The 22719-nt window shown below is 39.8% G+C and overlaps 1 protein-coding gene and 2 non-coding genes across 20 annotated transcripts in view; 1 reads left to right on the forward strand and 2 right to left on the reverse strand.

The window, feature by feature from the left end:
* Positions 1-22638, reverse strand: part of UBAP2L (ubiquitin associated protein 2 like) — a 44168-nt gene extending 21530 nt beyond the window's left edge. For 7 of the 18 annotated variants that reach the window (XM_069480543.1, XM_069480535.1, XM_069480540.1 and 4 more), the window contains exons 1-11: positions 22511-22545; positions 17991-18120; positions 16350-16427; positions 15618-15728; positions 10830-10998; positions 10299-10394; positions 9837-9882; positions 9104-9216; positions 4866-4918; positions 2744-2829; positions 747-918 (exon numbers count right to left, since the gene is read on the reverse strand). In XM_069480543.1, coding sequence (XP_069336644.1) covers positions 747-918; positions 2744-2829; positions 4866-4918; positions 9104-9216; positions 9837-9882; positions 10299-10394; positions 10830-10998; positions 15618-15728; positions 16350-16427; positions 17991-18080 — 1014 coding nt within the window. In that variant the 5' untranslated portion in view covers positions 18081-18120; positions 22511-22545. Of the gene's footprint in view, positions 1-746; positions 919-2743; positions 2830-4633; positions 4732-4865; positions 4919-9103; positions 9217-9836; positions 9883-10298; positions 10395-10796; positions 10999-15617; positions 15729-16349; positions 16428-17990; positions 18121-22090; positions 22180-22445 lie in introns of those variants that run through there. The other 11 variants (XM_069480544.1, XM_069480538.1, XM_069480541.1 and 8 more) reach the window with 5 other exon arrangements.
* LOC138391081 (U6 spliceosomal RNA) lies at positions 7516-7621 on the forward strand. The gene has a single exon (XR_011234718.1). It is a non-coding gene; the product is annotated as a U6 spliceosomal RNA (small nuclear RNA).
* Positions 9553-9720, reverse strand: LOC138390946 (U1 spliceosomal RNA). The gene has a single exon (XR_011234612.1). It is a non-coding gene; the product is annotated as a U1 spliceosomal RNA (small nuclear RNA).
* Positions 22639-22719: the final 81 nt, after the last annotated feature.

Consider the following 22719-nt stretch of genomic DNA (forward strand, 5'->3'; position numbering starts at 1 on the left):
ACACAGTCTGCTTACCTCTTCAAACTTTAGTATCCCTCCACCAAAAAATAAACACACAGAAGAGAGGAAGAAGAGAAAAAAAAGAAAAAGCAGTACTTCTTAGGGCTTACTGACTATAAGAAAATTAGTACTTACACCATCTTTGTTTAGCTTAAATGATTCCTTTGATGTAGTTTATGACCCTGGATTTTTTAAATGTTCTGAGTCAATAAACCATGTGTCATAGGTGTATAGCCTTGCAAAATAGAAGAGCAAGCACTCTTATCCCCATTTACAGAGAAATGGAGACATAGCCTAATAAGTGGCAGATTTCCGAAGACCATTGGTTTTTAGAATCCTAGTCTGCAAATGTCTGGTTTAAGTAAATATATAAGGCAATTCTGCGCCATCAAGAAATGGGGAACTGCTACAATCTCTCAACGAAGGTTGATTAGTATTGTAAAAGGATTAAAATTTGTTGACCAGTTGATACCACTGATTTTCTCTCTTCAGGAGTAACAGCAGTGTTTAGCACAGAGAGTATCCAATAAATGGTGTTAACTAATTTTTTATAAGATCCAGTCTGTCCAAAAGCTAAGTCCTCTCCTAGAGCTATCCCCTACTACCCAACTCAGCATCTCTACACCAAAGACTGCTTAAGACCAAGAGGATACTTCACCCTACCACAAACCTCTCTTTGGAAGGAATGACTGTGTGTGTTAGCAGGAATGTTTGATTGATTAGGATAAACCATGTTTCCTACTTACCATACTGTGATGAGAAAATGTGTTCCCTGAAGCAGGCTGTGATATGGCACTCTGCTTCGAGTTACTGAACACCAGAGGCTGGGCCAGAGAAGGAGCCTGAGATGGGTCCAGATTAGATGAATCATTCTCCATTGAAGATGGTGTCTTCCCCAACAGAACAGCAAGGTCAATTCTAGTGGCAAGAGGAAGGGATCTTGATGAATAATCACTGAATGTTCCAGCATTCCCAAACACCTGACTTAGATTACAGTTAGATCAAAATGAAGTCACTTCCTGGTGGTACTTCTAAATGGGCTCAGACACAAAAAGCCCCAAAATGCTTAATTTACCAAAATAACTGATACATAAGGGCCACTATAGCATCCAGCTGAATTCCATAATGTTGCCAATGATTGTTTAAATTTTTTATTTCAGTGAAGTTATTAATTTAATGAAATATCAAATGCTAGTTTTAATACGGAAGCTCAATAACTGGGCCAAAATTTACAAACACTTATCCATGATTTTAACACTAAATACTTGTCATTACCAATTTTTATAATATATAACCATATACCAGGACTCTGGTATCTCTAAAAATGGCTTTAGAATAGGGAGGGTTTTAAAGATTTTTTTCCCTTGACTTTAAAAAAATTTCAAGTTACCTGTAGGATAATAAAAATATGTATTTGGGTTTTACCTTGTTCCCAGCACAGAGCTCCTAAAACATCTAGAACTTTCTAAGTGATAGTGTCCTTTGTTATTCATAACAAGCTTCTTTCAACCACACCAGAGTTTATGCTAATGAGGTGACCCAGGGTAGGGAAGGTCTCTAGATAGCTTCGGGATGGGGGCTGGCCACAGAGCCTGAACTTTCAGCCCCTCCCAATCCCACCCAACTCCAGGGGAGGTGAGGTAGTTATTAAGTTCAATGGCCAACGATTTAATCAATCAAGCCTAGTTAACGAAAATTCAATTCAAAATTCTTGATCAATGAGATCTGGAGAGCTTCAGGATACCTGGAGGGGGCATGGAAGTTGTGTGTGCCCACCCACCCACCCACCCATCCATACCTTGCCCTATGCATTTCTTCCATTTGGCTGTTCCTGTGTTGTTACCTTTACAATAAACCAGTAATAGTAAGTAAAACTCCTGAGTTCTGAGTCACTGTAGTAAATTATCAAACCTGACAAGGGGGTCATGGGAACCTCTAAATTTGTAATTGGTTGGCAGACTTCTGAAGTGCGGGTAGTCTTATGGAACTGAGCCCTCAACTTGTGGGGTCTGTGCTAACTGTGGGTAGTGTCAGAACTGAATTTCTGAACACGCAGTTGGTATCAGAGAATTGCAGAACACGTTTTGGTGTCAGAAAAAAACACACATTAACTCTGATAATGACATCCTTAGCACTCTATTCCTATCACACTTCTTCTTTAAGGCCTTCTGAGTCAAGAGCTATCATGCCCAGGTCTAGAAATAATCCAAAAGGCTTTCAGGGGATTAAATATAAAGAAGAGAGTATCTCCTTATCATTGACCCCTAGAGGTTCAAGTTCTAAAAAGTTCATTAGCTGGATCCTGCTGATCCAAGGGTAAAAAAGGGATCACTATACTCAGTGGAACTGGCAGACAAAGACCATTATTATAAAGCAAGAGAAGAAGCTACTGAGCAGTTCTGCAGAATTCAGAAATAAATGAAAACATTTTCCACTTTCAGCTATTCTTTCCCTGACTTATTTCAAACAGGTTATATAGTCAATGCTGGTGATGTGACAGGCTGATTTATGTAATTGAAGTGCTATTTTGGGGGAGATTCAACTTTATAATTGTAACATGGACTTCCTTCCATTCCCTAGATTAACTAGTACCACCTCTTATAAATCTCTCAATCAATTAAAGAGGAACCTAATGTGACTTGGTTATTATTATTACCAACATCAAAGGGGTTTATGAAAGCCAGTGCCACACTTCCTTACAGATCTCTTTGGAAAAAGGTACTGAATTTTACCACACACTTGCCTCTGACCAGCAGTGATTGTCACATTCTCCGCAGGCAGAGGCACTGAAGACACATTAGAGGCAGTGAAGATCTTGGTCTCGGAAAGCTGGAAAACAGAGGGATTAGTCACTCCTGGTGTCAGGAGGCTACAGTTGGAAACTTGGCATAGGTAAGGGGAATTCAACATCAAGTAAAAGGGAAAACCCTATGAAGAGGAAACTATCTACCCTGAAGAATCCTGAATGGCTAGACCTTCAAGCCCCTTTAATATATATGCTCAATGGTTGTATCTAAAGAGAAGGTAGAACCAAGGAACCCAATAAATTAATAGTGGAGTTACAGCATCATATGTACACTGAACTTTCAGGAAGGTTAATATACATGCTAGACATAAAAAGAGAGAAAGAAAATCCCTTTATATTTTCCCATTATAGTTTCCAACTCCCATCTCTACCCAAACTACATTTACCTTCCACTACTCTCCCCCCACCCAAAAAAGAATATCATAGCCAAGATGAAGAAAAAAAGAAAAGTTAATTTTTGGCTTTTGAATAGTAAGGGCCCAAGTACTGGTGAGTTAAGGTCTTTTCAGGGTTAATTTTAACTACATGCAATTTTTGCCTTAATACTGACTTTATTATACCTAGTCTTTCACTATTAAGGTAACAAAATTAGTTAAGCAATTGTAAGGAGTAACTTTTTCTACTACTCAAAAGTTGATTTGGGCTTTGTTTTATTTTTGTTTTACTTCTTTTTATTTATTTATTTTTTTTTATTTATTTATTTTTTTTTTTTTTGAGACAGAGTCTCACTCTGTTGCCCAGGCTAGAGTGAGTGCCGTGGCGTCAGCCTAGCTCACAGCAACCTCAAACTCCTGAGCTCAAGCGATCCTCCTGTCTCAGCCTCCCGAGTAGCTGGGACTACAGGCATGCGCCACCATGCCCGGCTAATTTTTTCTATATATATTTTTAGCTGTCCATATAACTTCTTTCTATTTTTAGTAGAGATGGGGTCTCGCTCTTGCTCAGGCTGGTCTCGAACTCCTGAGCTCAAACGATCCGCCCACCTCGGCCTCCCAGAGTGCTAGGATTATAGGCGTGAGCCACCGCGCCCGGCCTTGTTTTACTTCTTAAAATCTCCTCTCTGAAAAACAAGGAATCAACCCCTCTCCATCAACCCCTCTCCAATATATCATTCTCTGAAAGTTGCTTAAGCAACTCTGCTTTGACAAGCCAAATCTCAGAAACTAGCAGAATTTGCCCATATTCACAAGGTAGTCTAGCACAGTTACAACAGAAAATAATCACCCTCTGATGCTGGGGCATCTGAAATTTAAAAACCCAGGACTGGCAACCAAACAATTTTGACATATCATTTCCTCTTACCACAAAAGCTGTCTTGCCTGACTACATATAAGTATAGGAAAGTAGATTTTACAATGTTAAAATAAGAGTTTATCCATGATCATTGAAAACCGTAATTCATGGCAAAAACTTAACTTTAACCAGGAATCGGCAAAATTCTTTTACTCAGGTAATACTAAAGTGGATTCACAGAGCTCATTCATATGCCACCCATCTATGAGGTTTTCAAGTTGAGTCAAGCTGGCAGATAACCAATTCTACACATACTCATCTCAATTACAATTAAACACAAGGGTTCCAGAGCCGACCTGATTGCAACCTTGAGGATCTGGGACCATAATGCTCACTTTGTATATCCATTGCCAATCAATTACAGGATCTTATACCAAATACTTAAACACAAACCAAATAATGAATGGTTCCAAGTAGAGTCATGTGCCACCAGCAGCTGTGACTAAAGCACTACCTGCCTAACTCCATTTCTGGTGCCCTACCCAACCACCATCTCTTCCTGGGATAAATCCGACAATCAGATATTGGACTTACACAAGTGCACTTGCCCTTTCCATAGTGTGGTTCCACAGAGTCCTGTTCATGCCCAGTCTCCTTCATATAACATATGTGAAATGTTCTGGCTCAGAACACTATTTTGGATGTAAAAGTTTTGGGTCAGAATCTTAAGGGTGAATTTTGAGGGGTAGAAACATACCCATTTTCTATCCCTAAACACCACTTAGGGATAGAAGGCACCAGTGAGGAATGATCTGGGAATACTTACATCTTCATTCCAATCTTCAGTTCCCCACTCCTCTGTTGCAGTCCTCCATGCACCTGGGAATAAAGGAAAAACAGTGAAGTAATTTTAAGTGCCAGTACAAAAGCATGTGCAGAAAACATTAACGTACTAACATTTTTGGCCACCAAATTTATGACCAGAATTTAATAATCAGAAGGAATTCTTGGGCTTCAGAGGTAGGGAAAGACTCTTTAGAAAGGGATACCTCAGAGTACCAGGGTTTTAATAAGATTATGATTTCAAAGCTAACTTTCAGTTTTTGTTGCATTGGCGGGGCAGGGAGGGACCAGACACCGATCCAACGCTCTAGGCAATATCTTTAAGGCCCTCAGCTCTCTGATTTAGTGATCAATTCTGTAAAATGGCAACAGCCAATTTAAACCAGAACACACAAACTATACCTACTGATCGGCTGTAAGACAAAAAACACTGCAGACAGTCTGAAGAGAGTAGAAGTGACAAAGGAACACAAATGGCTGCCACATGATAGTCAAGAGCAGTGGGTAGGTTTGAAACCCAAACTGAGAGTAATGAGACCTATTAGAACAGAATAAAAAAATGCACACTCAGCAGAAGTTAAGTTTATAAGATCTTACTGGTTTAGATAACTGTAAGGCAAGCCCTTATGGACCTGTTCTTTTCAAACAACTATGGATAAGACTGAAAAATCAAATATGAATGATAGTTACTGTCCGAATCCTGCTCATAAAGAACATGAAATTTGACTTGCCAAGGTCATGACACAGACAATGGAGGTGTACACTCTCCTCAAGTTGGTAATACCAAAGTTGGGATATAGTTTCTATGGAAAGGTCTATACGCAATCAAATCCCCTTCCACATACCCTTTATTTGCTACATATATACATATATTCTCAGAAAGGGAAAATGCCCTTTCTTAAGGAATTTTGGTGAGAATTTCTGAGAACCAGGACTCTTCCCTTCAACCAAAGAACACAGTAAGAAACAAGAACTTATCTGTAGAAGGGACAAGAACACCCTTTATTTTCTTCTCTGGAACTATAGTCTATATCGATTAACTTTTGAAGCCTTCTCTCCAAATGGAAAAAGCTTACAAGAATGAAAGTCTAACACTCAGATTTCACTGTCACTGAAGAGAAATATTATAACACTTAACAAATCCATCTGAAATTCTTCTAAACATTTAATAATTTTCTATAGCAAAATGTATTCATTGTAATGACTTTCCAAGAAAATGTTAAAACTGTACCCAGGAAATCCCAAACCACGTAACGACAATGTTCTCCAAAGTCTAATCTCAGTATAAACAAGTTACAAACCACATTTTTCTCTCTCTCTCTGTTAATACCACACTTTCTTCTCATGGACATCCATCTTACCCTGCTTAAATGCAACCCAGGATGAGTTAGCACTTACAAGCAATCCTAGAATTAAAAGTGGTATGAGACATCATCTAACCTAGGTTCTTAAGAATTTTTTTTTGCACTCTGGTGACTTCAACTGGGATGGAGAGGAAGAATGTAGATACCTACTTGATATGTTCCCATACAGGCTACATAATCATGGCCAAGAAAGAGAGCTATGCTGAGGAAGCTTTAAGGAACAATAAGATGGAAATGCTCTGAACAACAAATTAGGGTTTCCATTCCACAAGCAGAAAGCAGTCGATGTAAATGTCAAACATTCATTAAATGAACAAACTTTTAAGAAAGAAAAGTAGATATAGAAAATGAGAGAAAAAGGCAAAAGGAGAAAAAGCAGAAAAGAAAAATGACATATCCACAGATATTTCAGTTTATAAAAAGCTACAAAACTATCCGGGGCAGTTAGGCACCTGGATGTATCATACCAGGAGCAGATTCAAATTTTCGGGGATAATTTGACCCCTCAACCCCAATGAAATCAAGTCCTGAAACAAAAAAGAAAGAAAAGAAAAAACCACCAATGAAACTTTGCTTGTGAAGGAGAATGCTGGCCCCCAATACATAATTCCCATTGTACCTGTGGATATTTTAGGAGATTTGGATTTATTTTTAAATTAAAAGGGGAATTTTAAATTTGCTATCATGAAAACACAAAAAGAAAAAATATTCCTACCATGAAAATTAACAATGGAAATTCATAAAGATATATCCAACATTTCACACTAATAAGATGACAGCAGCACCACATTCAGCTACAAATCTGAAACCAGATTTCTGATTCTAGCCTTACAAATCTGCCCCCCACACACACCGTTTTCTATTCAGTAGAAATAAACACATACTTCACCCTTCCCTGTTTTTCTAACCAGATCCTTGTTGAAGACAGCTAAGGCTAAGGACTGGGACCCCATGACTGACTTTCTATTCCAAACTAAAAACAAATCTCGTAACTTCCACCATCTTTTCTGGTAGCAAATATAAGAAGATAAAAAGAATAAACTACAGCTCAAAAACAGTAACTTATTTGTTATCAAGACTGCTATTACTGCCTCTCCAAAGCCATCAAGAGATGAGTGAAGAGCAGTTCTAATGCCTCCAATGTATAGTAAGTTAGAATAGAACAGGACATTTCCTAGCCAAATGAGAGGGAAATTCAACAGGATACCTACCTTGTCAATAACCCAACTTTAGCTCCCACCCACGGGAAATATTAAAAATGAGTTTATAGTGCTAGCTTCAGCAGCACACATACAAAAATTGGAATGATTTAGAGAAGATTAGCATAGCCCCATGCAAGGATGACACACAAATTCATGAACCGCTCCATAATTTTAAAAAAATTGTTTGATAAACTATCCTAGTGCTACCAATAACAAAAACACAAAAGAAAAATAAAGAAAAACTTTTCAAATAAAAATGTTTGAGATAAAGCACTTTAGTGAACAAAAAGAAGGCAACATTCAGGACCTGAGGTATAACATCTTGTGGAAAGTAGGTAAGAAGTTATTTGTGCCAAAGACCCTTCCAAAGATCCAGAGATAAAAATCACTGATCTTTGAAAGTGGACAAGGCAAATTTAAATGGATAAGGAGTTAAAGAGTCTATTTCAGGCCCTATTACTCATCCCCTTTTATAAAGAAGGATGGGAAAAAAGTCTCAAGCTCTCATGTCCTAGCTCAGCCAGAAAGAGGAAGGTGATCTTATAAGAAGAAAGCACTCTAAGACCCTGCTCTTACTAAAAGCAGCACAAATATCTTCTACCCCTAAACACGTGCTGGTATATCCCTCAGCCTAACATATCCTAAAATATTTATACCCTACCCAGATGCAGGCACCAAAATCAGCTAACAAAAAAACAATCATATTCAAATCCCATAATACTCCACACCGCACCAACAGGGCTACTCAACAGAACATCAGAAAGGCTAGAGAAGAGGGCCAGGCGTGGTGATCACACCTGTAATCCTAGCACTCTGGAAGGCCGAGGTGGGAGGATCACTTGAGGTCAGGAGTTCAAGACCAGCCTGAGCAAGAGTGAGACCCCCAGTCTCTACTAAAAATAGAAAAAAATTAGCCGGTCAACTAAAAATAGAAACAAAAAATTATCAGGGCTTGGTGGCACGTGCCTGTAGTCCCAGCTACTCAGGAGGCTGAGGCAGGAGGATCACTTGAGCCCAGGAGTTTGAGGTTGCTGTGAGCTAGGTTCATGCCATGGCACTCACTCTAGCCCAGGCAACAAAGTGAGACTCTGTCTCAAAAAAAAAAAAAAAACGAAAACCAGAAAGGCTAGAGAAGAGATTGACTTCTTGCTCAGATACTGAGATTTCCCAAAAATGAAAGGAGAAAAAACGGATATTCTTATCATCTTTTACAAGTAGTGGCTTGATTAATCAACTGATTAATTCTGGATATCTTTTCAACAAAGGCAAAGCTACTCTAATATAAACACTAGGAAATACATGTGGAGCTAATAGCAGTGACACGGTATAATTGAAAGAGCATAAACCTAAAATCAAGTAATTCAGAGTTCAAACACTAGCAAATTCTTAACTTCTCTTTTCAGTCTTAGTTTTGTCATCTGGAAAGTGATGATAAATAATGCCCATTTCATAAAACAGTCATGTGAATGAAGTAAAATAGCATGTATAATGTGCTCATAGTAAACAGTATACACAGTAATTCAATTGCCATCCCTTTCTCATCCTATCTCCGCACCCAAACACTATTACTCCACTTTTTTATGTAACTATAACCTCAAAAAAATTATTTCCTTAGATTCCCAGAAACAAGAAATGAATAATAAATGGTCACTCACTCGTCCCATCATCTGGTTCAAAGTGGCCAGTGTTGTTCCACGTATTGCCGCTACTATTGCCATAGTTATCATCAGTATTGGCTGGCTCGGCATAATCAGCTGGGTTAAAGGTTCTGAAAAAAACAAAGCTTAAAAGAGTCTCTCATCTCTAATCAGCTTCTGTGAATATTAACTCAAACAGGACGATCAAAATTTTAAATGTCTCCTTCCTAGTACAGATCAATCATGACCCCATCCCATAATCCTATATGCCGTTTACTTTTTCTCATTTATCAGCTACCCAAAATTTCATGGTATAATCTCCACTTGTACGTAGGGCATTTTGAGAAATAGAAGGAACATGCATTCAAATGAAGATATAACGTAGAGGTAATGATCCAAGTGTTAAATGTTTATGCCTAAGAAATGAACCCTAAGTCCACATTAAAAAAAAAAAAGCAAAAACACCAGAGGAAAGCTTAAGCACAGTCTCTCACTCCTACACCCACAAATTATGTGGTTCAGTTCCCCACATTTGGGGAAATTCCAGGAGTCAGCACATCCAGAGTGGAATGGATAGGCCTTGCCCTGGGGAAACCACCTTCATAATCATGGTATCTTCCCTGCCAGGTAAGTATGCACACATCTTTCTGATTAAATACTCTAGAAATCTTTCTGATCACATTTTGGTTAAGGCTGCCTGTCAAGATTCTTAAGGGAAAAAAATTAAAGACACTAGATCAATGAAACTTACCCCATTCCTTGAGCAGAAAACCTTCCTCCCCGCCTACCAGATCCACCTAAAGAAAAGAAAAAGGGAGGAAGAGAGAAGTATTTTAGAAACTGATACAAAACCACCTTGCCAGCAGAGGCAGCTCTCAAATAGTAAGTGGTTGATATTATCATGTTTTTTTCCTCTCAGTCCCTTGTGGCGCATCAGTTAATACAGTAAGACAATCATTACTGTTGACAGATTATTCTCTTGCTGCTCAAACTGCTGGGTCCTCATTTGCAAATACAATAACACCAGCAATAAAGACTAGAAGAAATGACATATGCTTCCTTCCCACTCTCCACTTTAGCAATCTCTAGTATATACACAATACCTCAACAATTAAGGTAAGTAGACTCCACGTTAATTTGTTTTTAAATAAAGACCTCTAATGAACTAAAGTGTAACCTGCTCCCAATATCCACCCCCCCACAAATTGATCACCTCTGCCTCGGCCACGGCCCCTTCTGCCCCTTTCTGTGCCTCTTCCAGAAGGCCCTCCACTTTTGGTGCCATCCAATCCATTTTCCTGACCCCGAACTGAAATAAAAATAAAAATTAAAAAAACAAAACAAAACAAAAAACACAGATGGCCCAAGCAGGGTTAACAGGGTATATACAAATATATAAGTAAATAGTATGTAATGTGGTGTTGGGGATACAAAACACAAACAAGAGAAAATGAGCTGGAAGGACAGGACATGAAGGTCACTCAGGGAATGGCGTTGAGCCATAACAGCGAGTTGTAAATCAAGTAACTTCACAAACAATTACAGAGTAATTTTAAGCCAGACTGGTGGCTATTGCTAGAAAAGGCTACAGAAAAGAGGTGCCAAGATCTCAGAACGCATGATGGTAAGAAAAGCAAGAAGGTGATATAATGGTTCCTGGGTCCTGCCTAGCAGGGCCCTCACACATCCCTGGAGTCTAGACATTACTGACCCACAGCTGGTTTTGATAAAGCCCCATGCATACACTCTCGTCCACGGCTGGCACCTCTCCCCCGTCTTGGTGGCCCACCACGTCGCCGACTATAATCTCTGTCCCGGTCTCGATTTTCTTTGCCTTCCTCGTTGGATTCCGTCTGGCCACCATCCTTCTGTCCTGAGACTCCCTTCTTCTTCCCAACCATCTCCCAGGAATGCTAAAAGAGAGTAGAGCATTTATGTCTAATCAATATGGACTCCTATCAGTACACCAAAGATGAAAGCTGGGACAAATGGCTGATTTAGTCATTTTCTCCTCAGCATCCATGTCTAATTTACTTCTTTGTTTAGAGTGTACAGACTAAACCTCAAAACAAATTTTATACCTACCACTGCCAAAAGTAAAGTCCTTTTTGTAGGAGAGGTACTTATAGATAATGGATTGTAGGGATCTATTCCAAGAGGATCACAAAGATCTCCATTCAGCTCAGTCACTCCATGTATTAGTCAAAGGATCTAGTTATTGGTCCCTATCTTTCAAGTGTTGTCTCTTGGGCTGAAAAACCTAATTCCCTTTGGATTCAATGACCCTCAACTTTTCATAGTCTTATTCATATCAAATAAACAAAAGAAGAAAAAATTTCTGAAAGTTACCTATGAATTCAAAATGAATGAACAGCATTTAGCTCTTGGGTACCTTCTCTAATGAAGGAGCCCACAAATTGAGGAGGAAAACAACTATACCAAGCAACACACACGCACATACACACACACACACACACAAAGAGCAATTTCACTTAAAAGGAGACCACACACACACACACACACACACAAGCACACACACACACAGAGCAATTTCATATAAAAGAAGACCAAATAGCAGTCACAGCTCTGACCCTGAGACATACTGATTATAAGAAGCCTTCCATCCAGGTTTTACCTGTTGTGTTCTCCCTATACTTCCTAAACCGATATAATCCAACATAACTCCCCCCAAAGCAGATCATATCTATGATACATTCCAAATTGCAAGATAGAAAATTTGTGGTAAGGAAAATAAGCTAAATACCATTGCAAAACACTCTTCAGGAAAACGAGCTTTACAAATTTAAAGTTTTAAAAACATGCATACCTTAGTTTATACACATTTTTGCAAAAAACCTACACAAACAAAAAAGTTCAGGACAAACATCAAGACTATCAGATCTTTACTACAATACCATCTAACTCAAACAACCATGGCCTTGATGCTCAGTAACAGCTGTCTAATATCTAATCAGTTTCAAGCATATAGACTGGGTATTAGAAAATATAAAATTATTAATTTTCTCAGGATTTATAATAGTATCATGGTCATATAAAAGAGTGTTCTCTGTTAAACAAAGTATGTTGTAGAATTTAGAGTACAAAGTATTATGATGTCTACACCTTACTTCCAGATAATTCTAAGTGTCCTCGATGGATGAATGGATAAACAAAAGGTGGTACATACATACAATGGAATATTCAGCATTAAAAAGGAATGAAATTCTGACCCATGCCATAATATAGATGAATTGAAAATATTATGCTAAGTGAAATATGTCAAACACAAAAAATACTGTATGATTCCACTTATATGAGTTACTTAAAACAGGCAAATTCATAGAAATAGAGGTTACTAGGAGCTGGTGGGAAGGAGGAATAAGGAGTTATTGTTTAATGGGTACAGAATTCCTGTTTGGGATGAAAGAACAAGTTCTGGAAATAGACAGTAGTGTTGGTTGCACTCACTGTGAATGTATTTGATACCACTGAATTATACATTTGGTTATAATGGTTTAAAAATGGTTAAAATGGTAAATCTTATGTATATTTCACCACAATGAAAAGTTTTTAAGTTCAAAAAAAGGAAATTTAAAATTATAATAAAGTCAGCTGGGCATGGTGGCTCATGCCTGTATTCCTAGCACTCTGGGAGGCCAAGGAAGGAGGATTGCTTGAGGCCAGGAGTTTGGGAGGCCAAAACAGGAGGACCGCTTGAGGACAGGAGTTCAGGACAAGCCTGAGTAAGAGTGAGAGTCCATCTCTACAAAAAATTAAAAAATTAGCTGGGTGTGGTAGCATTCACCTGTAGTCCCAGCTACTAGGGAGGCTGAGTCAGGACGACTGCTTGAGCCCAGGAGTTTGAGGCTGCAGTGAGCTATGATGACACTACTGCACTCTAGCCTGGACAACAGAACAAGACTCTGTCTCAAAATAATAACAATAAAATTCTCTCTATATATATTCTAAATAGTCTGTAATAGTTTACTAAAGCAATTTTTTAAAACAAGATTAAGTATCCTCCTAGGACTCAGCATTTCCTTGCTGCCTACTTTTCCAACCCCAGCTTATTCCACATGACAGTTAGGGGGTCATTTTATGCTCACAGTAGCTTCAATTCTTAAGTTACAATAACCCTATAGCTAAATCTGCACCAGCAACATCCTAGACACTAGACTCAAAACAGTTAGCTTTTAGAATGTATGCTAGTTTATCTCAAAAACCTGGCAAGTTTAAAGAACCTGCCACCTTTCTCCCTCTCCTGTGTACCAGATGCTGGCACCAGATGGGTTTTATAAGGGAAAAAGAATTACTATGATCTTCCCAAAGGCACTCTCAGTTTTTTGATAATGATCTCACCCACCCAAATACATCCAATATCCCAGCAGGTGACTTGGCTATCCATTGGTTTCACTAATAGCTGGTTTATTTAACGTATAAACCTACATTCTCCTGCTTGTTTTCCTTGTTGATACTGTGGAAAGTCAGACTTATAGCACTAGACAGAAGATGCTGGAAGGGGCCTGGCATGGTGGCTCATGCCTGTAATCCCAGCACTTTGGGAGGCCGAGGTGGGAGGATCACTTGAGGTTGAGGTCAGGAGTTCGAGAATAGCCTGAGCAACACAGCAAGACTCCATCTCTACAAAAAAATACAAAAATTAGCTGGGTGTGGAGGCACATGCCTGTAGTTCCAGCTACTCGAGAGGCTGAGGCAGCAGGATTGCCTGAGTTCAGGAGTTTGAGGTTGCAGTGAGCTGTGATGACAGCTGTGTGCCTCATGCCCTCATGCCTCATGCCCAGGCAACACAGCGAGACCCTGTCTCCCAAAAAAAAAAAAAAAAAAAAGAACAAGAAGAAAATGCTGGAAGGTAACATAAAATGTGACTTATGTGAAAAAACATTCAGACTTTAGGGCTGGGCACGGTGGCTCACGCCTCTCCAGTAATCCTCGCACTCTGGGAGGCCGAGGCGGGAGGATCGCTCAAGGTCAGGAGTTCGAGACCAGCCTAAACAAGAGTGTGACCCTGTCTCTACTAAAACTAGAAAGAAATTAGCTGGACAACTAAAAATATATAGGAAAAATTAGCTGGGTATGTTGGTGCATGCCTGTAGTCCCAGCTACTCGGGAGACTGAGGCAGAAGGATGGCTTGAGCCCAGGAGTTTGAGGTTGCTGTGAGATAGGCTGATGCCACGGCACTCTAGCCCAGGCAACACAGACACTGTCTCAAAAAAAAAAAAAAAAAGTATAAGTAGTCCCACTTCTTCCCCCCTAAAAATTCTTGAGACAATTATTTTATTGTAAACCCAAAATGAACCAAAGGCACTATATCTTGATTGTCAAGGCAGCAAATTTTCAAATAAGGTCAAATAAGGTAAAATTGAATCCAGGCCTACAACTAGTCAAACACCTTGTCTAAATTTCAGGACAAGAGGTCCTCCAAGATATCCCTTCTATCATCTCCAGGGATGGTCAACAGGCTATAAAACTTGTTTCTCTGCTATCTCAACAGAAATAAGTGTCTTATTTTACCAAATACTACTTTTGAATAAAAAAATCCACAAATTTAAATTCACTGATTTAAAAAAGTTTTCCATTATTATTTCCCATTGTCTCAAGGAAACTGACAAACCTCCAGCATTTAGCTGAAGTGACACTGTAACAGAAAGTTGTTATCTCTAAGGATGAATTCTAGTATCACAACCAAAATCAAGTATAAGATCAAATAAATAAAAATTATTTCAAAATGATACACTGCTCATTTAAAAAAAAAATAAAGTTCTCTAGTAAGCATGCAAGAATATGCCAAAAGTTCGTAAGGCAGTGTCCCTGTTCTTTTTTTTTTTTTTTTTTCCAGCTTATTATGGGGGAGTGTCCCTGTTCTTAAGAGGATTACAATTTGGTACAAAGACAAGCACAGAAACACAATTCTCATTAAGTGGGAAGGAGAAAAGGTGAAAGCAACTTATTTAAATTCCAGGGCAAGAGGTCCTCCAAGATATCCCCTACCATCTCCAGGGATGATCAACAGACTATAAAGCTTGTTCCTCTATCTCAACAGAAATAAGTTCATGCAATGAAATAGTATTGTGCAATGTGAAGGTGATATTGACGGGAATGTCCTGATTGACAGTTGAGTTTAGTTTGTGACTTCGTTCAACAACAATAAAAAAGGTGAGCAGAAATCTTCCACGATTAGTAACCAAGGCTATCACATAGCACCTCTAAGTCAGTCTAAGCCAAGCCTTAAAAACAGTCCCTAGCCTGGAATGAATAATTTATTCCAGGCCAATTAGAAGAGACTGATTTCACTTGTTTTCACCTATAACCATTTTCCCCATGAAAAGGATATAGTACACATAAATTTTAAGTATTTGCAAGCTAAAGCAAACGTCTCCAAGAAAGTTCCCTATGCTACTTGAAGAATAAAGTACTTTGCTTTAAGGCAAGTTATTCCACTTGCTATTTTTAGAATATTACTAGCTTCCCTACCCAGGACCCACGTTCTAGAACGCTTTATTAGCACTCTACCGTATCTGGGTTTCCTTCCAGCAGAACGTTGATGGCTCTGTTGACATCTCCATTACAGTCATGCAAAGCAATCACACATTCATCCTGGTTCTTGCCTGTAATATCAATCAACTGAAAGAGAAAAATTAGCAACCATCAAGAATAAGCTTAAGCTCCTATTTCCAACGAAAGGAAACTAGGTGAAGGAAGACGATACCAGCTGAGTTTGAAAGAACCAGGCTTAAAAAACAAAATATCTAGCAGGTTTTCTGGTTTTTACTGGAAACCCTCCCTCCCAAAAAAGCAGGATATATAAAATTTTGGTATTCTATTTCCAAAAGCAAAATATTAATACCCGTGGTTTAGGGATGGGGTCAAAAGTATTTAAAAAGCAATCAGTTAATCATCAAGTAGATAATCAAATCCTGATACACACAAGGTTCAGCATAACATGAATTTCTACATTTCCTAGATCCACAGCTGCTCAAAGTTGCTATAAAATGGCATCAACAAAGTTATTCAATAAACAAGAGATTAAAATTGAAATAAAATCTCTTTGAACAAATTTTCTATCAAAGGGGTACAGTAAATCAGACAATGAAAGCATTTATTTATTGGCCTATTTTATTTCAGGTCATAATTCTTTCAATACCTATAGAATAAAATATCCTGGTGGACATCTGTGTTATTCAATTATGCTTTAGTCTTGATATCTTTTAGCCATAGCTTACAACAAATTAGTGGCACACTCACTTGTTTCACCTTCTCCTCAAAGTCAGCATCATTATGGTCCGAAATCATCTGTGCAAGTCGAATTTGTTCCGCAGTAGCCTAGGCATTGAGATTAGATCAAGAAAGCATAATCAGGAGGCAACAGTTTAAAGAAACAACAGAGACCTAGGTAGTCAATCTCCAGTCTCCCCACTGCCCCAGTTTCTTTTTCCTTGTCAAAAATGACCAGTAAAGCACCATTTAAGATGTTTAAATCAGTTAAAAAAAAAAAAAAGACAAAAAAGTAAAGCTGTTTATTATCTTACTCTACAATTCCAAAAATGCAGGAAACTCTCACCAGTGTTCATAAAGGACTTTCATCTATGAAACATCTGTCCCTCAATTCACATTAATGTATTCACAAAGTCATGTGTAAACCGTTCCTATTTCTGCAATTACCAATGCCACTCACTTATTCCTGGGGCTGAGAATACCACACAAGGTTTGGTCTGACCATAAATAACACATCTTCTGCGTACCCAGTATATGTCAATAAGACAGCAGGAATTTTACTGCCCCAACTAAGTACTAAAATTCTACTAGAAATTCATTTGGAAATAGAGGTGAAAGAAAAACGCATAAGGGAAAAGTTTTAGTCTTACATATTTAATTTATCAGGCCACAGTCAAATATAAGCAATTCATTCATATTAGGTACCAACCAACACCAAACTGGTTATGGGAAACAGATCATATCTAAATCAAACTTAATACCCAAGAGGTTAATTTACTCCTTAGAACTTAAAACTGAGCAATGCTCTAAGTTGTCTCATTTAATTTTGAAGGAATACAATGAAGATGCCAACTCCTCATGGGAAAGGAAAAATCAGGTTAAGGCCTCAATGAGACCAGAGAGGAAGATAAAAGACAAGTCAGGGAAAAGAGGAACAAAGAATAAAATCTGGAAGGGGAAAGGTGTCAAGACAAAGGTTGGCTAGAGATGTCAAGGTGGAAGGTCTAGGAAATAAGAAATGTATTATAAAATGGCCCAAATGTAAGAAGGGAAATGCGATCTTAGAGATATAAAGCACAGGACCCATAATAATGCACTAAGCCTCACAATGCAGTATTAAACAAGAAAAAGAAGTATTTCGCATTACAGCACGTCATGAACAGTTACCAGACCCTAAGTAAAAAAAATAAAGAGTCCAGGACTAGAAAACAGAAATAAAGAACCTAGGGCCAGGTGCGGTGGCTCACGCCTGTAATCCTAGCACTCTGGGAGGCCGAGGCAGGTGGATCGTTTGAGCTCAGGAGTTTGAGACCAGCCTGAGCAAGAGCGAGACCCCATCTCTACTAAAAATAGAAAGAAATTATATGGACAACTAAAAATATATATAGAAAAAAAAAATTAGCTGGGCATGGTGGCACATGCCTGTAGTCCCAGCTACTCAGGAGGCTGAGGCAGGAGGATTGCTTGAGCCCAGGAGTTTGAGGTTGCTGTGAGCTAGGCTGATACCATGGCACTCTAGCCTGGGCAACAGAGTGAGACCATCTCAAAAAAAAAAAAAAAAAAAAAAGAACCTAAATCAACAATCCAAAGCACAGAATGATGCTATAATGAATGGAAACCAGTATCAACCAGCAACGCTACCCATGGATCCATATCTCTTGGGTTCTTTACCTGTGGCCGCTGCTTGTGCTGTGTCTGGTTTTGGTTTTGAGGTTGTTCCCAGTTTCCCCGGGCTCGGTTAGTGCCCACCGACGTCATCATTTACAGTATATACAAATAACAGTATTTACAAGGTAGAATACTGAAAGATTAAAAAAAATAATTTAGGTGTTAAATGTAGGCAAAATCTGTTTTTAACATCTCTTTCATCAGCACCTTCACCACCACTTTCACTTCTACAAAGGAACAAACCAAAAAGATTCACCTATTCGCGCAACATAATCAGCTGGACAAATTCCTTAAGGAACTATGGCTGTTAATCCATTTTTGTATAACAAAAAAATATATAAACTAAAAAAATGATGAACTTTTTAAAGAAGTTACAGCACAGTTTGGTTATCAGTCCCCTAAAAGCAGGCTTTAAGACATTTAGCTATCTCGGCCGGGCGCGGTGGCTCACGCCTGTAATCCTAGCACTCTGGGAGGCCGAGGCGGGTGGATTGCTCAAGGTCAAGAGTTCGAGACCAGCCTGAGCGAGACCCCGTCTCTACTAAAAATAGAAAGACATTATATGGACACCTAAAAATCTATATAGAAAAAATTAGCCGGGCATAGTGGCGCATGCCTGTAGTCCCAGCTACTCGGGAGGCTGAGGCAGTAGGATCGCTTAAGCCCAGGAGTTTGAGGTTGCTGTGAGCTAAGCTGACGCCACGGCACTCACTCTAGCCTGGGCAACAAAGTGAGACTCTGTCTCAACAAAAAAAAAAAAAAAAAAAAAAAGACATTTAGCTATCTTGATTGTAAGCAAGACAATGTTAATAATCAAAAGTCTATGTAGGTGAAAGTATCTGAAGTATCTTTGACAGAAGGAAAGATAATCAGCAAAGCCTGGAAGCATAAGTCTTCCAGGAAGGGGATTAGTCTACACGCCAAAGAAATATTTTAAAACATTGTATTCAATCTACCTAAGAAAATAGCATTACCTGCCTTACAACCATTTTATATAAATTGCATGTGACCTTCATTGCTTGGGAAAGGACAAATTCAAGTCTAGCCTCTTTTCCCTAAAGTTTCATCTTCTCTGTATGCTATGGGATTTTTTTAAAAATTTAATATCATAGCCTTCAACAGGGGATGTACTGGCCCCAGTGACTTTGTCCAGAACCTCAGTTCCCTGGATAATTCCAACACAATGCTTTTACAGCTGCTTCTCTTGGTCTCCTAAGACCACATTTTCAGGAAACCAGAATTGCAATTACCTTCCACTACTCACCTTAATATACAGGGAATCCCAAATTTGTCTCAAACAAAGCACAAAGTTTTATCATTTAAACTTGAGACATTAAAGCTGGCAAGATGATTTAGATGAGTTTTTAAAAAGAGAACACACAGGGCCTTCCCAAAACCAGAACTTAGTTTTTGTTATAAGACTTCTAAGCAGCAAGGATTCTACTGAATTCAAGTTCCCTTCATTCATACTTAGTTTTAATAATGCAATCTCAGCTGCTATATTTAGTAAACAAAGAAAACATTCACCATATCACAGAGTGCTCAAAATAAGAGGTTACTTTGCATCTGTTGTTTTATTCCCTTCCAAAGAGGAAAAGTTTATATTTTCTGCTCAATATTTAATTTTTCTCGTTAATGAAACTTCATACAGGGTAGTTCTGGACAGAAGACATTGCTGGACTTAAGGGAGACGGGAAAGGGTTCTCAAGAAATATGCAAGGATTAACTATTAGGGAAGTGAATTTCACCTGACTGTTTCTTGGATGTCAGAGAAAGCTGACTTCCCTGTGGATAAATTCTTCACCAAGTGTGTCAATAAGTTGCATAGGTCTTTGTTTTTTGATGTGGTCATTAATTAAGAGTTGTACATTCTCTATCACCAAGAAAGATTTTTTAAGGCAGCTTCAGAGGTAATTTTTTAACCATTTACCTCTTCCCCCCAACACACATGTGCATACATAGGCCTGTAAATATTTCAAGCTAGTATAGGATTATTTGCTATACAGTAGTCCATTTTCCCATGCTGGCTTTATAGTTAAGTTTCAACATTTAATTTACAAAAAAATAAGTGTTGTTTAACCAAATACCCCTGGATCCAAATCAACAAGAGGGAAAAAAAAGCAAGTTAAGGCAAGAAGAAAACTATTATGTTTTTAAATTGGCTCTAAACTGAAGTTTTTAATATGTAGTCATTCCAACCCACCCCTGTAACTTACAAATATTGACTGCTTTCTACTCCACATGGGATATCAATTTGTGAGGATGAGTTATATTGCAGAAATAAACTGCAAGACTAGCTATATGTGACCACATATCCCATACTAGTTAGGTGTAAATGTATTAAAATGTTATCTTGAAAGACACATAATTAACCAGGAAAGAAAAAAAAAAGCCTCCTGATCACTCTTGCTATTAACATTTCCCTCTTATAAATGCTTTGAAAAGTGTGACTATGAAAATTTTACCATCTAGGTTGTAACAACACTGAGCAACAGGTCAAAAGTAAGTGATCTGGGATGGATCACTTGAGGGCACGGAATTAGTAGCTTTTTAGTAGCACAGACACATACCCAGAGTTATCACAGTGAAGTGGGAATCTTGTTACTTTTTCTTAGAAAATAAAAATATTTAATAGAAGTAGGGTGGGAAATACTGGAGACCAAGGAAATAGTGCAGGAGTAAATACAGGTTTCAACGCAGGGGTGCCCTTGACTATTTTTTTGAAAACCAGCTACTTAAAAAAATAGCCAGAGAAATTTTACTGAAAAAAATAAATAACAAGTATTTATTGAGTATCTACTATGTGTCCAGTACTTCAGGAAATACAAAAGCAATTATGACTTGGTTACTGCCCTCAGGGAGCTTACAATCTAGTTTAAGAGACAATTCAGAAACTCTGAAGCTGGACTGGGCTGGCTAAGAATTAGCTACCTCTAACAGAGCAACTAATTTCCCTAGATTCTTTGTTGAAAATGGCCCTTGCGATCCCTTCCCCACCACCTTGAATCTAATAAGAGCATTGCCCAGGTAGGACACAGTAAGGAGAAGATTCAAAAATCAAAAATAAAACAGTACATTTTTAGGCCTTTCATCACTAGTTTATGTGCCAGCAATACTTCCCATTCACAAAGGAAACAATCACCAGGATAGTCTAATCTTTAAGGACAATGGTGTAGGATCTCAAAGCAGTTTTATCAACTGATACAGTTAAAATGTTTTAGTTCTTTAGTAATGCTGGTTATCACTGACCCCCATCACCTCCCAGCAAGTCACATCAGATATCCCCAGAGCAGGATATGGGGGGGGGTGGGGGGTGGAGGGTGGACGGGGAGAGGAGACAAAAAAAGGATTTCTCCATTTAATAATCAGGGAGAGTCTAAAGCAAAAACATTAACAGTAACAACAAAAACGCCTGTTACTGTGGTGTTTTTCTTTCAACATCCTACACCAGACGTGGCTACATTTCAAGAATGGTGGAAAAGGAGCAGTCTCCTGTTTGTGACATCAGTTTGCAAAGCGATTTCAGGCGTCCACAAGGTGAAGGGTCTTCAGAAATTTGGAATTCCTGTCCCATTATGAGAAGAGTGAACAAATACCCCAGTGCTCTAGTGACGTCCCTTAAGCGTAATACACCCTATGGGGGCCTCCATGTCCAGCTTCCAAAATAACATCATAATTGTTTCGGGTACCCAAAACTACAGTATAAACAACAGGAAGCTAAAGACAGCAGCAAAAATATATTCTAAGAGCTGGGTTGGTGAGAAAAAAGGGAGGGTAATAAGAGAAGCTGACAAAGAGGCTGGAAACGGAGAGGGGACGCAAGCCCACGCGTGGAGGATGGGAGGCTCACCCCCCTCAGCGCCACATCGGGAACCCACAGGGCCCATCGCCTCACTACCTCCCACCCGAAACAAATTAATCCTCCGCACTCCAAACTGAGGGCCACATGGGGGAGTTTGGGGCAGCTCCACCCTATCGCCCTCCCTCCCCCCACCACCCCCAAACCAAGCCGAATCCGGATCAGAGGAGGCCCGCAGGGGGTTGGAAAGGGAGGAGGCCCTCTGCTTCTCCACAAGCACTGGCCAGGGAAGAGAGGGCCCTACCTCAAGCAGAGCCCAGGCCTTGCTCGCTCGCGCTCTTTCTCGCTCTCCCCCCCGTCAGGCTCTAGCCGCATGCCCCCCCCTACGGCTGCCCCAAGCCCCGCCCCGGCCACGCTCCCAAATCGAGGCCCCGGCTCTGGCGCGGCCCACTAGGCCGCGAACCCAACCATAAACAAAACCTCTGGCGGCCGACTCGAGGGGGGGCGCCAAGGCTCGCATGACTAGGAGGGGGGTGTACAGTGGGGAACACACGGTGCGGGGGGGGCGCCTACCGAGGGAGGGGGATACGGCGGGGGCAGGGGGGAAAGGAGGGAGGGTAAAAGGGGGATCGCGGATTTAAAGGGGCCGCGGACAATACCCGGCCCCGCCGCGCTGCCGCTGCCGCCGCCGCTGCCGCCAACGCCGCTGCGCTCCCAACTTTACCTCAGTCTCCTCCACACTGACACCCCGGGCCGCGCCGCCCCTGTCACGTGATATAAGATTCCCTCCTCCCCACCCCCCTCCCTCCTTTTCCCTCTCGCGCTCGCTCTCGCGCCTTCCCCCTCCCACTTGCCTTCCTGCGTCCCCCGGTACGTGACGTGAAAAGGGACGCGCACGCAAGCGTGCGCGTGCCGCCTCGCCACGAGACACTG

This window comes from Eulemur rufifrons, chromosome 8, assembly GCF_041146395.1.
Source record: "Eulemur rufifrons isolate Redbay chromosome 8, OSU_ERuf_1, whole genome shotgun sequence".
Taxonomy (NCBI): domain Eukaryota; kingdom Metazoa; phylum Chordata; class Mammalia; order Primates; family Lemuridae; genus Eulemur; species Eulemur rufifrons.